General features: G+C 57.5%; 3 protein-coding genes across 3 annotated transcripts in view; 1 reads left to right on the top strand and 2 right to left on the bottom strand.

Annotated features, from left to right (window-relative positions):
* AFMID (arylformamidase) overlaps positions 1-2,047 on the bottom strand; it is an 18,898-nt gene extending 16,851 nt beyond the window's left edge. The window contains exons 1-2 of the mRNA XM_049776690.1: positions 1,857-2,047; positions 138-228 (exon numbers count right to left, since the gene is read on the bottom strand). Coding sequence (XP_049632647.1) covers positions 138-228; positions 1,857-2,024 — 259 coding nt within the window. The 5' untranslated portion in view covers positions 2,025-2,047. The remainder of the gene's footprint in view (positions 1-137; positions 229-1,856) is intronic.
* Positions 2,048-2,365: 318 nt separating this feature from the next.
* TK1 (thymidine kinase 1) lies at positions 2,366-10,884 on the top strand. The gene is made up of 7 exons (XM_049776881.1): positions 2,366-2,431; positions 2,515-2,546; positions 3,338-3,448; positions 8,010-8,103; positions 10,201-10,290; positions 10,447-10,566; positions 10,657-10,884. The coding sequence occupies exons 1-7, from the start codon at positions 2,366-2,368 to the stop codon at positions 10,882-10,884; spliced, it is 741 nt and encodes a 246-aa protein (XP_049632838.1).
* Positions 10,885-12,588: 1,704 nt separating this feature from the next.
* Positions 12,589-15,805, bottom strand: SYNGR2 (synaptogyrin 2). Its single transcript, XM_049776843.1, has 4 exons — positions 15,671-15,805; positions 13,971-14,214; positions 13,410-13,549; positions 12,589-13,330 (listed from the first exon to the last, which is right to left on the bottom strand). The coding sequence occupies exons 1-4, from the start codon at positions 15,767-15,769 to the stop codon at positions 13,133-13,135; spliced, it is 681 nt and encodes a 226-aa protein (XP_049632800.1). The 5' UTR covers positions 15,770-15,805; the 3' UTR covers positions 12,589-13,132.
* Between the last annotated feature and the right edge of the window lie 10 nt (positions 15,806-15,815).

Here is a 15,815-nt window from a genome sequence, read left to right as displayed (position 1 = left end):
GCCAGACATTTCTGGGGTCAGCCAGGTGCAAGGCAAACACTCTTTCCGACGTGCTCTCAGTCCAGTCCCTCCCTCCCTCCCAGGAGGAACATTCTGACTCAGGGGTGCTCAAGTCCAGGACAGAGGCACCGCCATACCTTGGGTTCCTAAGCGCGAGAAGGTGTCCAGGGCCTCGTCTGCTCCCCTTCGGACCACCCATTTGCTGGGGCTATACTGGATCTCCAGCTCCTGAGAAACAAAAGCAGCATCAGATCTATGCCCAAGACAGCCTATGCCTCCACTCTCCAAAATCCCCCTGGGGTCCCCTCTGCCTAAGGGACCCCCCACTGCCCTCAGGCATTCAGTTGTGCTCCACTTCCTTTCAGTCCCCTTTCGGCCCATCACTCCCCACTCTCCCCTGCCAGCAGCTCTGAGCACAGTATGGAGACTCAACTATCACCTAAAAGGAGCCCTTGGAGGGAGGGGGGTCCCCTATGTCAGGCCACTGGGTCACCTTCCGGGCAGCAGCTAAGACCCCCACCCCAGGGGTGAACTGTGTGTTGACTGCTGAGATGGTGACAGGAAGGGTGTATGGGTGGGTGCTGAGTGCAAGCTGTGTTATTCCCCAGCAGTGGGGGGGATCAGGTGCATTTGCAGTCTGAGGTCAGGAAGTGGAGGAAGGAAGCAAAGGAAGCAAAGTTCAGTTGGAAACTAGGACAGACAGACAGACAAAAACAGTCAGAGATAAGGCTGGAAGCTAGGCTGGGAACGAGCTGGTCTCAGACGTCAGCTCAGCTGTTCAACCCCTCAGAGGAAGCAGATTTGGGAGGAAAAGCCCAAAGGCAAAGGGCGAAGGCTTTGAGCTTGGACGGGGCTGGAATTTGGGGTCAAATGGAAGAGAGCCACAGAGCTGTAACCTCAGCTCTTGTCTCCGAGTCCTGGTGCCATGTGCCGGTTAACCTGTGACCAGTGACGGCAGTGTGGGTGGGCAAGGCTGACCATCGACACTGACCCCCAAAGGCACCAATGCCAACACGGGGGGGGGGGGTTCAGAGCTCTCTGCACAGGGGCGTGTGAGGTGAAGGGACAGACATAGGCCCAGGAGAGAGCTTTCCAGACTTTCCAGTCTAACTCTATATTTGTTTTGGATTTGAGCCATACCCTGCAGTGCTCAAGGATTCCTGGCTCTGTGCTCAGGAATCACTCCTGGCAGGCTCCGGGGGTCCCTAGGAGATACCAGAGATCAAACCCAGTTTAATCTCACGCTGTGTTCTCCCCACTGTGCTGTCACTCAAGTCTAACCAGATTCTTAGATATGCTCAGCCTCCATTGCGGCGAAACCAGTTTGGAGATGATCTGGTGGGGAATGGATCTGGGCCTAGGGGCAACCACTCTTCCCTTGTGACTGCCTACCCTTCCTCCTCCAGGGTCCGTGACCCACGTACCCTTCACCTCATGCTTAAAATTGCTAATAGCCTCACCCCAACCTCCTGGGGTGGGGGGCACACACAGGGTAGAGTCAGAATTTCCATTTTGGGGCCAGAGACATAGCATGGAGGTAAGGAGTTTGCCTTGCACGCAGAAAGACAGTGGTTCGAATCTTGGTATCCCATAGGGTCCCCTGAGATGCCAGGAGGGATTTCTGAGCATAGAGCCAGGAGGAACCCCTGAGCGCTGCCAGGTGTGACCCAAAAACCAAAAAAAAAAAAAAAGAATTTCCATTTCCTGGACCCCCATCACCAGGAGCATGACAGGGGGTGTCATATTAAAAGAGCCTCCAGCAGGCCTACCCAGATGTAGGTGCTGTCCTAGGGTGACTCTGAGCTCCCACCCCACTGCCCCCCACACCTGGGGCTTGCAAGAAGTCCTTGCCTTACCTCCTTGGAGAACTTTTTCCAGGGGGCCTCGCTCTGGCTGGACACAGCCATCCTGCGGCGTCCAAAGCTGGGAAGGGAGCTGCCGTGGAGCACTGGCCTGGGATGCGTGAGACCCCGGGGGAGCAAAGTGCCAGGCCGAGAGAAGCAGGCTGGGCAGCTCAGAAGCATCTTCTAAGCAGCGGGTGCCCCCGTCAGAGGACCCAGTTCTGCGAGAGGGGCGTGGCTTCCCGAGACCACGCCCACCAGCTCTATAGTGACCGCCCCCCGCCCAATGTTTGACCGGGGCGTCCGCCCAGTCCCGCCCCCGTGTGAGCGGGGCGTGGCTGAACCCAAATCTCCCGCCGCGCGCGGTGATTGGCTGCGGCGGAAGCACGCCGGTTTTTGATTGGCTGATTGGCTCCGCAGGCAAAACGCAAGTAAAAAAGACGCGCGAACCGCGCTTTGCTGCAGACTGGGAGCAGGCTACGTGCGGGGCTGCGGGTCCTTGGAGCATCCCGCGTGGTTGCACCATGAGTTGCATCAACCTGCCCACGGTGCTTCCCGGCTCCCCCGGCAAGATGCGGGGGCAGATTCAGGTGTGCGGGCGCTTAGGGTGGTCTGCGGGGCTCCGGGGTCAGCGTCCGGGAGGGTCCCTGAAAGGCTTCTCGTCTCCCCTTAGGTGATCCTCGGACCCATGTTCTCAGGAAAAAGGTAGGTCGTGCAGGGACAGGGCCTGGGGTCTGGGCCGCCTCAGCCTCTGACCCCCTGACCCCTGGGCTACCTATGACCCTTGCCCCCAGCACCCCTCAGAAAAACCAAAAAAAAAAAGAAATTAAGAAGCCACCTTTCTGCCCCCCATGTTCCAGGGCCCAGCTCCCTCCAGGAACCCCCACTCTGGGGTGGGCTCCTCCCTCCTGGTCCCCTCTTGCCCTCCTCCTGGAGCACCCTGTTGCCTGCAGGATCCTGTCTTGGCCCAGTCCTTGGAGGCGCCTCCCAGCTGCATCCCGCCTTCTTCCTTCCCGCGCTCTTTGAGGTGGGAAAGGCAAAGGCGGGAAAAGGCAGCTGACCATAGTGGCGTCCCAGTTTCTTCCTGAGCATCCATCCACCTTTCCAGCTCACTAGGGAGAGTCAGCAATGGGCATTGCTGTTTTATTGGGGGGCAACACCTAAGGGTGCCCAGGGATCACTCCTGGTGCCTCTGGGATCTTATGGACGGCCAGGGATCAAACCTGGGTTGACTGTGTGTAAGGCCTGTTTCTCTGGGCCGAGTGCTTTCTTTGATTGCACAGGGAGCTGTTGGGCACGGATTCTGACTTCAGGATGAGATGTCTCTGGGGTGATACCCCTGCACCCCTGTGTTCTGCCGTCTCTGCTTGGCAGACATTCCCAATTTGGTCCTAGCCCAGAGACTTTCCACCTGTCTGGGCACAGACCTGGCTGTGCTGTTTAACACCCCTAAGGTCTGGGGGACCCTTTGCTGATGGCCTTCGCCTCCCTTGCAGCACGGAGCTGATGAGAAGAGTCCGCCGCTTCCAGATCGCCCAGTACAAGTGCTTGGTGATCAAATACGCCAAAGACACACGTTACAGCAGCAATTTCTCCACCCATGACCGGTCAGTATTGCCTTTGGGCCCCACCGCCCTGCCCAACCCTGGGTGGAGGCCAGAACTCTGAAGAGGGGGCTGAAGGGACAAGGTGCTTGGTCTTTTGTGGGGAATGCCCAGAGCCCTGAACACAGGCCTGGAACAGGCCTTCTAAAGGGGATTTTGGGTCCCCCCCCCACACCCCTCACAGTTTCTGGGAATTGTTTCATTATTTAAAATTGGGGCTATGGGGCCAGAGAGATAGCATGGAGGTAAGGCATTTACCTTGCATGCAGAAGAACCATGGTTTGAATCGTGGAAGTCCATATGTTCCCCCAAGCCTGCGGGGGACGTTTTCTGAACATAGAGGCAGAAATAGCCCCTGATCGCAGCCAGGTGTGACCCAAAAACAAAACAAAAAAACTGGGGCTAATGAGGACAGAGCAATAGCACAGCAGGGAGGGTGTTTGCCCTGCAGATGATTGACCTGGGTTAGATCCCTGCATCTCATAGGATCCCCTGAGCACCACCAGGAATGACCTCCATTTTTTTTTTTTCTCTTTGGTTTTTGGGTCACACTCGGCAGCTCACAGGGGTTATTCCTGGCTCTACGCTCAGAAATCGTTCCTGGCAGGCTCAGGGGACCATATGGGATGCCGGGATTTGAACCACTGACCTGCATGCAAGGCAAACACCTTACCTCCATGCTATCTCTCTTGCCCCAGGAATGACACCTTAACATAGAGCCAGGAGTAACTCCTGAGCACCACTGGGTGTGGCCCCAACCCTGCCTCCTCCTCCCCCAAAAAAGAGCTACTTGCCTGGCCTGCGTGAGTCTGGACACTGCTTGGCCTGATCACTCAAAATGAGCAGTGCCTAATGGGACAGCTGCTGACTGTCCAGCACCCAGGAACCCCCAGAGAAGGTCATGGGGCAAGTTCAAGAATTGCCACGTTCACCGTCTGCTGGTTCCTCTTCTGCTGGGTATAGCGATTGGGATGACACCCTGTTTGTGGGGAACCCCATAGAACTGGGGCTTTATCCTGGGCTCCTTTGTGCTCTGTAGCCTTTCTTGAGGGCGCAGAGGATATCTGGGGACCACCTCCTCCATCTGGGCTCCGGTGCTGCTCCTGGTTCTGTGTTCCAGTGAGCCCTGGCAGTGCTTAGGGACCCATCTGTGGTACTAGTAACTGGCTCAGAGCTCCCACATTTTCTTTAGCCCTCCCTCTCTTTGGGGGGGGCACACTCATCGGTGCTCAGGACATACTCCTGGCTCTGTGATTCGGGATCACTCCTGATAGGACTTAGGACCATACCTGGTGCTGGGATGAAGCCCAGGTTGGACCTGTGAGAGGCAAGTGCCCTCCCCTCCGTGCTATCTTACTGGCCCCTCCAGTCCCTTTTATAAAGGGGGGAGGGTCTTGGATCACAGGTGGTGATGCTCAGGGAGTCTAAGTGGCCCCTGGCAGTGCTCCAGGGACCTAATAGAGTATTGGGGATAAAAAAAAAAGATGAGGGGGCCCGGAGAGATAGCTCAGCAGCGTTTGCCTTGCAAGCAGCCGATCCAGGACCAAAGGTGGTTGGTTCGAATCCCGGTGTCCCATATGGTCCCCCGTGCCTGCCAGGAGCTATTTCTGAGCAGACAGCCAGGAGTAACCCTGAGCACAGCCGGTGTGACCCAAAAACCAAAAAAAAAAGGATGAAAGGCCTTGCATGTAACTATCTTCAGTATCCTATCTTCAGGTCCCCTGAGCCTACTAGGAGTGATTCCTGAGTACAGAGCCAGGAGGAACCCCTGCACGATGACGCAACAACCAAAAAAGATGAAGGGGCTGGGGGCCAGAGTGATAGCACTGACCTGAATTCGATCCCCGGCATCCCATTGTTCCCTAAACCCACCAGGAGTGATCCCTGAGTGCAGAGCCAGGAGTAAGCCCTTAGCACCGCTGGGTGTGACCCAAGAATTCAAATTTAAAATGTCCTGCTCAGGGCCCGAAGAGATAGCACAGCGGCATTTGCCTTGCAAACGGCCGATCCAGGACCAAAGGTGGTTGGTTCGAATCCCAGTGTCCCATATGGTCCCCCGTGCCTGCCAGGAGCTATTTCAGACAGCCAGGAGTAATCCCTGAGCACTGCCGGGTGTGGCCCAAAAACCAAAAAAAAAAAAAAAAAAAAAAAAGTCCTGCTCAGCTCTATTTGGCCACCGAGTCTGCAGGGGACCTCCACGCTGGGGATACCCTTTCTTTTTTTTTTTGTTTTTGTTTTTGTTTTTTGTTTTTGGGCCACACCCAGTGACGCTCAGGGGTTACTCCTGGCTATGCGCTCAGAAGTTGCTCCTGGCTTGGGGAACCATATGAGACGCCGGGGGATCGGACCAGGGGATAGAACTGCGATCCGTCCTAGGCTAGCGCAGGCAAGGCAGGCACCTTAGCTCTAGCGCCACCGCCCGGCCCCGGGGATACCCTTTCAGAGGAGCAGATAGCGAGGTAAAAAGAGAAACAGGCTGGGCCAGAGAGATAGCACAGCGGTAGGGCGTTTGCCTTGCATGCAGTCGATCCAGGAGACAGTGGTTCGAATCCCGGCATCCCATATGGTCCCCTGAGCCTGCCAGCAGCGATTTCTGAGCACAGAGCCCTGAGTGTCACCGGGTGTGACCCAAAAAACAAAAAAAAAAAAAAAGAAGAAGAAGAAGCAGGTTGTTTCTAGGAAGGGTTGGAGACAGCCCACAGCCACATTCCTCTGCCCATAAGCATCACATGGGGCTCTGGAATGTTCCAGAACACGCTTTCGCTTTCAAGCTCTGCTGAGTACTGAGATCTGCTATGGAACTTGGCTCTGAGTTTAGAGGAAGCCTTTTCTGTGTGGGGCGCTGAAGGCAGGAAATCCGTCTAGGTCACTGGGATTGAGGTCCAAGCTGGTCTTAGCCAGGTTTCCCCATTTATTCAGCATCATTTGCACATGATACTAATAGTCAGCCTGAAACCAGGCTGGTTTTGCTCCTTCCTATTAAAAAGAGAAGGAGAGGAGTAAAAAGAAGAAATTAGGGTGGAGGGTAATGGAACAATAGTACAGTGGGCAGGGCCCTTGCCTTGCATGCAGCTTATCTGGGTTTGATCCCTGCCATCCCCTATGGTCCTCCAGGAGTAATTCCTGAGTGCAGTTAGGTGTAAGCCCTAAGATCGCCAGGTGAGGCCCAGAAACAAACTTAAGAAATAGGTAAAGGGGCCAGTGCGGTGGTGAAGGGTGTAAGGCGTCTGTCTTGCCCGCTAGCCTACGACAGACTGCGGTTTGATCCCCTGGTGTCCCATATGGTCCCCCAAACCAGGAGCAATTTCTAAGAGCATAGCCAGAAATGAGCGTCACCGGGTGGGCCCCCCCCAAAAAAAAGAAGGTAAAGAAATTTAAGTGGCGGGTAGGGGAAGGAGATGGGGGCATTGGTGGTGGGAAGGTTGCACTGGTGAAGGTGGTTGTTTTTTTTTAATAACTGGAACCCAACTATAAACATGTTTGATCATGGTGCTTAAATAAAGATATTAATTAAGAAAAAAAAGAAATTCAGGGCCCGGAGAGATAGCACAGCGGCGTTTGCCTTGCAAGCAGCCGATCCAGGACCAAAGGTGGTTGGTTCGAATCCTGGTGTCCCATATGGTCCCCCGTGCCTGCCAGGAGCTATTTCTGAGCAGACAGCCAGGAGTAACCCCTGAGCACCGCCAGGTGTGGCCCAAAAACCAAAAAAAGAAAAAGAAAAAAAAAAAAAGAAATTCAGTAGAGATAGTATACTGAGTAGTTCTAGCTTTGCATGCAACTGATACGAGGTTGATTCCTGGCACTACCTATGACCCACCGAGCCAGGAATAGGCCCCAGCACTGCTGTTCGTCCCCACAAGGAAAGAAAAAAGAAAGAAATTATGTTATGACTATATAGCTAAAGACAAATATAAAATGCAGCCTCAGTCCCATTAGAAATCTGCTTTTGAGGAGTTGGAGAGAAATGGGAGAGGTAAGGCACCTGCCTGGTATGTGGCAAGACCCAGTTTGAATCCTGGCACCAAAATAGTCTCCTGAATGCTGCCAGGTGTAGTCTGACTCTTGTCCTTGTTCCACTCTGCTGGGCCACTGGGCTGGGCTGACAATGACTAGAACCAGGCCTGGGGTCTCATTCCTGCTTGCGCTCACCCAGGTGTGGTCACAGAATGAAAGACAAATCTGTTTAGAACTAGGAGGCTGCCTGTTTGGCCAGGGGCTGTTTGATTCCTCAACTGGCCAATGAGCACTGCTTGGAAACTTCTCCCTCGCCCCCAAAATCTGCAAAAGCTGCCCATGGCCTCCTGGGCCTGGCCGGTCCTGCTCTGCCTTCAGTAGTACTGGATGCTGATGTCGGCACTCTTGTGGGGCATCGCTCCTTCCCGACCCACAGCACTCAGGGACACAGCCTTGTGGGGTGCTGGTTTTCTATGCCAGGGCCTTTGTTTGGATCCTACCCATAAACATCTCCACCTGCTTTGCAGGTACCGCTGCCCCCTGGCCTGCCTCTGGCTCTGCAGGCTCGCTGGCCCACTGCCCTCACTTCACTCCTCACCTCTCTTCTCAGGAACACTATGGAGGCACTGCCCGCCTGTAGGCTTCAAGATGTGACCTCCGATGCCCAAGATGTGGCTGTCATCGGCATTGATGAGGGCCAATTCGTAAGTGGATGACCTGTCCTGTCCAACATCTCCTTCCTGCCGTTTCCCCCCTGCATCATGCCAACTGCCTCATCTGTTGTCCCTAGGGTGGTGCTCAGAGATCACTCCTGGAGGAACTTAGGGGGGCATAGGGGATGCTGGGGGTCAAGCCTGGAGGCTTCTAGGACAGCGGCCATACTGGGGTTCATCTCCATGGAGCAACTACTGGGTCTGACCGTCTGCCCTGGACCCTGCTGTTTTATGTGTTTTTCCTCTCTTTTTGGGGCTTGAACCACACCTTGTGCCTGGCTCTGCTATTAGGCCTGGTTCTGGGAATTTGGACCACGGTCAGCAGGATGCAGGAAAGAGCCTTTTTATTTCATTTTATTTTATTTTGGGGCAGGGGGTGGGTTTGAATCACACCCAGAGGCACTCGGGGTTGCTCCTGGCTCTGTGCTCAAAAATCGCTCCTGGAAGGCTCAGGGGGGCCATATGGGATGCTAGGAATCAAACCGGGTCCGTCTGGGGCTGGACGCATGTAAGGCAAACTTTACAGCTATGCTATCACTCGGCCCCAAGAAAAGGGCATTTTTAGACACGTTCTGTCTAAAGAAGAGGAGAGGACTGGGGGTCACAGGTCAGACATTGGGCAGGACCATGCTCAGGGGATGCACCGCCCTGAGAAATTTGGGGATTGCTGGAGATTTGGGGGTTTCCAGGGAGTGAGGAAGATAGAGGCATCAGAGTGGCCAGCAGGGGGCAGAGGGTCTGAGAAAGCTGAGGCCAGTGAGACTGAAACACATCCTCAAGTTCACTCCTGGCTTCTTCCAATTTGCACCCCACATAGTCAGTTCCCCTTTTGCTTCTTACTGCTCCCCCTCTTCTTCTGGGCTGTTTTCCAGACCGGCTGCCTTTTGCCACGTGTGTGAAGGCGGCACCCCATTTACTGACCTTTGTTGCTTTCTTTTCCTTTTTTGCGGGGTTGGGGGGGCAGGGTTCGGGCGCTCAGGAGTTACTCTTGGCAGGCTCAGGAGACCAGATGGGATGCCAGGAATCGAACCTGGGTGGCTGTATGCAAGACACCTGCTCTTTTCGCTATGCTATCGCTACAGTCCCTTCTTGCTTTCTTTTTTTTTTTTTTTTTTTTTTTTTTTTTTTTTTTTGGTTTTTGGGCCACACCCGTTTGACGCTCAGGGCTTACTCCTGGCTATGTGCTCAGAAATCGCCCCTGGCTTGGGGGACCATATGGGACGCCGGGGGATCGAACCGCAGTCCGTTCCTTGGCTAGCGCTTGTAAGGCAGACACCTTACCTCTAGCGCCACCTTCCCGGCCCCCCTTCTTGCTTTCTTATTCTAGGTTTTTAGGGCCACACCAACCATGCTTCAGAGACGAGTGTTTGGAGAGGCCTGTAGGGAGTTGGGCAGCTATGTGCCAAACCAAGTCTTACCCTGCACTGTATCTCCAGCCTGTGTCCCCATCCTGGATCCTGGCCCATGCTCCAAGGCTTTGGCTAAAGGAATCACCCTGGGTCATTTGCCTGGCTTCCCTGAGCCCAGAATGTCCCTTTGCCCTCTGAGGACCCACATCACCGAGGGTTTATGTGGCGGCCTCGCCCTGTTCTCTTGGCAGTTCCAGCCATGCATCGCTGGTCTCTGCTCTCCACGGTGTGGCCTGACCCCAGGACACTGTCTTTCCTTCCTCCCTAGGTGCCAATGCTGCCCACCTGCCCTGAGCTGAGTGCTCACTGCCTTGCGGTGTCTCTGAGGAGCGAAAAGAGACACAGGAGACTTAGAGACAGTGTAGGGGGTTGAAGCTCTTGCCCGTGTATGGGTCCCTGAGCCCGACCAGCAAGGCACAATCCCTGAGTGCAGAACTGGAAATAGCTCAGGAGCAGACCAAAAGCCATGAAAAAAGGAACGGGCGTGATGGCCCAGAGCGGGTTTGGATACCAGAGATGGAGCCATCGGCCAGGGTGGCGTTGGGCGGGCTGGACTGGTCCCACCTGTAACTGGTACGTGGGGACAGCTTCACCACAGATTCTGCCTTCGTGCTTAACCGGTTCTAACCAGGCCAAGTCCTGTGCACGTCTGAGGTCCTGGAATCTCCTTTATCCCCAGTTCCCAGACATCGTGGAGTTCTGCGAGGCCAGGGCCAACGAAGGGAAGACGGTGATTGTGGCTGCCCTGGATGGCACCTTTCAGAGAAAGGTACAGGGTTCCCCCAGCCCAGCACTTGAGCTGCACAGACAGACTCAGGCCTGGCAAGAAGCAGGGTGGCAGCTGAGGGTCCTGAGCATCTGGGTTTTCTCCATCTGGACCCGAATTCGCATCCTTCATCCCTGCCCTGTCCCCGGGGGACTGCAGGCTTTCGGGAACATTCTGAATTTGGTGCCACTGGCAGAGAGCGTGGTGAAGCTGACAGCCGTGTGCATGCAGTGTTTCCGGGAAGCCTCGTACACCAAGCGCCTGGGTGTGGAGAAGGAGGTGGGTGCCACTGTGTGCCCAGCCAGGGTGCAGGGTAGGGGATGCGTGCTCCACTCCACTCAGTCCTGCCCTCTCTCCGTGCTGTGATAGGTGGAGGTGATCGGAGGAGCTGACAAGTACCACTCCGTGTGCCGACTCTGCTATTTCAAGAAGGTGCCTGCCCTGCCAGACAATAAAGAAAATTGTCCTTGCCCGATGCTGGAACAGGACAATAAGGAGAATTGCCCTTGCCCGACGCTGGGGTGGCCCAGTGAGCCCAAGGGCGTCAAGAAGCTCTTCGCACCCCACCAGGTTCTGCAGTGCAGTTTGGCCCACTGAGGCACATTCTACAGGGCCCCTGGAGCTTGGGCCCACCTGGCCTGTGAGCTCCCTCCCCAGCCATTCGCAGCTTCAGGGAAGAGCCGTGGGCAGGGTGGAGCTGCTGTGAGCCCTCTGCTGAGGCCTCTTCCCCTTTGTGGCCAGTTTTTCTTCTCAGGGAAAGTCTGGTCCCCACTGGGCGGTGGCTTCTACCCTGGCCCTGTAGTTGGCATCGGCTCTGGGATTATCTTTTTGGGGTTTGGTTTTTTGTTTGTTTTTGTTTTTTTGGGTTTTTTTTTGTTTGTTTGTTTGTTTTGGGGCAACACCTGGTGGTGCTCAGGGGTTACTCCTGGCTGTCTGCTCAGAAATAGCTCCTGGCAGGCACGGGGGACCCTATGGGACACCGGGATTCAAACCTACCACCTTTGGTCCTGGATCGGCTGCTTGCAAGGCAAACGCAGCTGTGCTATCTCTCCAGGCCCTGATTTTTTGTTTGGTTTTTGTTGTTGTAAGTTTTCTAGAGAGATTTAATGAAACAGTTGGGCCAGAGCGATAGCACTGGTAGGGCGTTTACCTTGCACATGGCCAACCCAGGACTGGACGGTGGTTCTATTCCTGTCGTTCCTCCATGTGACAGCAGAGCCAGCATGCTGAACCCTGAACTCTTCTTCCAAACACATCAGGCCTGAGAGTGTGCTCCAAGCACAGGGTCCATCCAGGCCAGTGTCTCCCCCTAGCCTGCACCCCTCTTCCCTCCTGAGATGCTCTGATACTGGCTTGACGACAGAGATTGTCAGAATCACATTTCTCTGGACTGATTTACCCATCAGAACACAATTTGGAATATGCAAGGCTGTGCTACTCTCCAGCTTTCAATAATAAATTAATTGAATTAAATTGATTTTCCTTTGGGTGTCACAGCTCACTTTGATTTGATGGGTGGGGTGGGGTTGGGGGGTTCTAGAACCTTCCCTCTGCTGTGGGCAGGGCACACATGCCCCTTATTGTGAGTTGGGGGTCTCCAGCTCAGTGGGACCTACAGCTTTAACAAGGCAGAGTCCTCCGAATTAAGAGGGTCTTAAGTGTGGCTCCCACTGACCAGACAAGTTTCAGAGCTAGATGTGTCCTGATCACCCCTGGGGCCCGAGCTGGGCCTCGGGCCATAGCAATGCCAACCTCAAATGATTGGGCTTAGCTCGATCCCACAGAGCAGGTACACTGGGATGTGGGGTCACGCTGGTAAGGCCATGGTTCAGGTTCTCAGGTGACCCTGGCCCTCCACACCATGTGCAGTGGTGACCTGGGTGCTGGGGGCTTAAGGGGATGGGCACTCACGGGCCCAGGGGTGGTTCTTGAACATCTGGAGTGCTGAGTCCTGCCTGTTGGGCATAGACTGGTCCCCTTTCTGGGCCAGCACTTAGGTGAGGGGGGGGCACAGGAAGGGACCTCAAGGCAATCACTCCCTCAGTGGGCAGCTTCTGTACCCGCCTTGGGCCCTGGCAGGGCCCCAGGCCGGCTTGTTTACCAGCATAGCTGAATTCCTGGCTATTTTAAGCGGCTGCCTGAGGACAGTCTGGGAATGAGACCCTGGGGCAGGGGGTAGGTAAGAGTGGGCCAGACTCAGCCGCCCCTAAAATGAAGCCCTTGTGCCAGCCATGGGCCCATCCTCACAGTCAGCAGCCCCTGCCCAGTGCCTAATCAATATTGAAAGCCGCTGACAAATGAGAAAAAAAATTTATTCCATTTCCCGGGCAGAAGCGAGGTGCCCGCCATCATCCCCCCAAGACTTTGTAGACACTCAGCAGCCTGGGGGGCTACACTTGCCAATGCCCCCCCTGCAAAGTGTCCATGGTGAAGCTGGGCCCTGCTGGGCACCACCACCTCGGCCTGCAGGCAAGCGTAGGCTCCAGCCACTGGGCAAAGCAGTCCAGAGACAACAGGCTGGGATGGCCGCATCCCTAAGCATACGGGCAGGGCTGGGGCTCAGGAGTGGGAGTGACCCTGAGTGAGGAGGACAGGGCCCCAGGCCAGCACCAGCAGCGGAGTGGGGAGGGTCCAGCCGGGAGGGTCCAGCCGTCTTTGGCAGAGCACCCTGAGGGCCAGCGGTGAGTGCCCGCAGGCTGGGCTGGCCTCCTCGGGCTGGGCGGCAGCAGCTAAGGCACTTGGCATGGTAATGGGGGTCGGGGGGCTGGGAAGCAGTGACCCCCAGCACTAGTGGCTAAAAACCCTTTTCTGAGGGTGCCCTGGCAGGGAGGGCCGCTCCCCATGCTCAGTACACGGGGGGTGGCTGGTAGCCTTCGGTGGGCTCGGCCGTCTGGGTGAAGGGCGGCTGCTGGTAGTTGTCCACGGAGGCGCCCGGGTAGGAGGCGTAGGCCGAGCTGGGGTCTGGCGTGGGGTCCGCGTAGTTCTGGAGGAAGTCGTCCACGCCCACCTTGTAGCGCTGGTAGGCCAGGGAGGCCAGCACCCCCTAGGGGACAGCGGTGAGTTCCTGTTCTGCTCCACCCTGTGCCCCTCAGTCCCAGACCCCCCACCCTGAGCCCACCTACCCAAGAGAAGATAGAGAAGAAGCTGAAGGTGATGGCAGCTCGGGCAGAGTCAGCGCCCATCAGCACATCTTTGGGGTTGGTGGCCGCCCACTGGTTGGTGAGGAAGCAAAACCCCACGAACCACAGGAAGGTCCAGACACCTGAGGATGATGGGGTAGGGGAAGCTCAGGACACAGGGAGGGTGGGACCCTACAGACTCTCGAGGACTTAAGGCCTCACCTGTGACATCTGCCATTCAACTCTGGTCATTTTAACACCCATCATTTAGCTCCTGTCACAACACTAGGGACACTCGGCACCTGCCACTCAGCATCTGTCACTCAACTCCTGTCAGTCATTCAGCTATCTCTCATCTGTCACAACTGCTGTCACTCAATATCTGTCATTCAAGACCTGTCACTCAGCACCCCTCACCCAGCATGGGAGGGTCCAGTGAAGCTGTCTGCTGGGGTCGGGGCCCCACGCTCCTGAGAAATGGGGCCACCCTAGCGCTTTGGGAGCCCTGTGGGCATCCAACCCCCTCCCCAGCTCAGGCGGCAGGACAGCCCAGCCGGCGGGCACCTGAGAAGAGCAGGTCGCCGATGACCAGGTACTTGCGGTCGGTGGCGTTGCTGAGCTGGGGGAAGTAGCCATCGACCACCAGGAAGAAGGCGCAGGCCAGGAAGGCCAGCACGCCGATGGCGCTGCCGTAGCGACACGCGTCTTCGTTGCGGTTGAACACGCAGTGCTGCTGGCCCAATTTTTCATCGTGGGTGTTGGTGTAGCCCTCCCCGAATATGCAGGAGAACTCGATCAGGGCGAAGAGCTGGAGCGGGGGACAGGCACTCAGTGAGGGGTGCGGTGGGGGGGATGAGCACTTGGTCAGGGCGACAGGGACTCGTCAGGGGAAGGGCTGAGGGACAGGGAGGTGAGGGACTCGTTAGGGGAAGGGCTGGAGGTCAGGAGAGTTGTGGATCAGTGGGACAGCTTGGAGATGGGGAGACGGGAGATTTGGTCAGGGGATGGACTGGGGCCTGGGGACTATCAGGGGGAAGGGGACTCGGTCAGGGGACAGGCTGGGAAGATGGGGGACTTGATCTGGGGGACAGGCTGGGACATGGGGAGATGGGGGACTCGATTGGGGGACAAGCTGGGGGACCGGGTAAGGAGGGATTAAATCGGGAACGGGCTGGGGGACAGGGGACTTGATCAAGGGGATATGGGGATGGGGACTCGGTCAGACGACAGTCTGTGGGGATACGGGAACTTGGTCAAGGGAACTAAGACTCAATAATGGGGAGGGCTAGGGAAGGATCTCAGCACTTGCCCAAACCCGCCCCTTTCTTCGCCCCTTCGGTGCCCACACAGCGGCGGTGTACACGAGGTGCCCACTATACCAGGTGATGTTCAAGGCTCACCCGCCGTGGCTGGGGGGTGTTGGGGAGCCCAGAAATGTCCAAGGTGGCACCTTCCCGGGCACCTAGAGCCGCCCCCCAATTCCTCCACAGAAACAAAGCGCCCTGGAGGCCCCTGGCGCTCCTTGGCACCTCTGCCCGCCCCGCTGTGCCCCTGCCGGCTCCCCCGCAGGCGGCTCCCCCAGTTCGACCAGCTTTCCTCCGCCGCGAGAACTTCCGCCCTGAGTCCAGGCCCCTCCCCCGGGTCGGATCTGCTCGCACCCGGGGCCGGCCGGCCGGGGAGCAAGCGCTGAGCCAGACAGTTGGGTGCACCGGCCGGCACCGGGGCCCTGCGCCCTGTGCCTTGCGCCCGCGCCCCCGCGCGCCGGCCTCCCCTGCGCCCCGGCCCGGCCCGGCCCGGCCCGGCCTCTCCCTCCCGGAGCTCCGGCCCCACCTCCCGCGGCCGGAGCCGGAACTGGGGATGCCGGAGCCGCGGGCCTCTGCGCCCGGACGGGACCGGGGCCAGCAGCGGGGAGCCGGCGAAGGACGCGGGGCGCCGGGCTCTAGCTGGCCCGAAGCGCCGGCCGTGGCCACCTTCCTGGGGCTGCCCGGCTCGGCCCGGAGCGAGCCCCGATTCGAGATTCGGGGTGCTTGGCGGCTCCCCGCGCCATGTGCCGTGGAAAGCCCCTTTCGGGGACCCCCGCGCGCGCGCGCCCACCTGGGCGCACGGCCACCTGCCCGCCCGCCGCGCGCTGCGCCACCCGCGGCCACCACCGGGGCTTGGGGGTGGGCTTGGGGCTGGGGGAGTCCGGTCCTGACACCTGCGGGCCGGTCCGGAAGCCAGAGAGGGCCCCCGAGTCCCCCCGAAGCCCCCCGGCCCCGGCTCACCAGGCACACGCCGCGCGCCACCACCTGCGGCTGCGCCACGAAGCGCCGCAGCTCGAAGGAGCCGCCGGCCCGGGCCGCCCCGTAGGCCCCGCCGTCCATGTCGCCGAAGCCGTCGCCTCCGCCACCGACGCCACCGCCGAGCCGG

The sequence above is a fragment of the Suncus etruscus genome, chromosome 1 (genome assembly GCF_024139225.1).
Source record: "Suncus etruscus isolate mSunEtr1 chromosome 1, mSunEtr1.pri.cur, whole genome shotgun sequence".
Classification (NCBI taxonomy): Eukaryota; Metazoa; Chordata; class Mammalia; order Eulipotyphla; family Soricidae; genus Suncus; species Suncus etruscus.
This window is presented reverse-complemented; position numbering and strand designations above follow the sequence as displayed.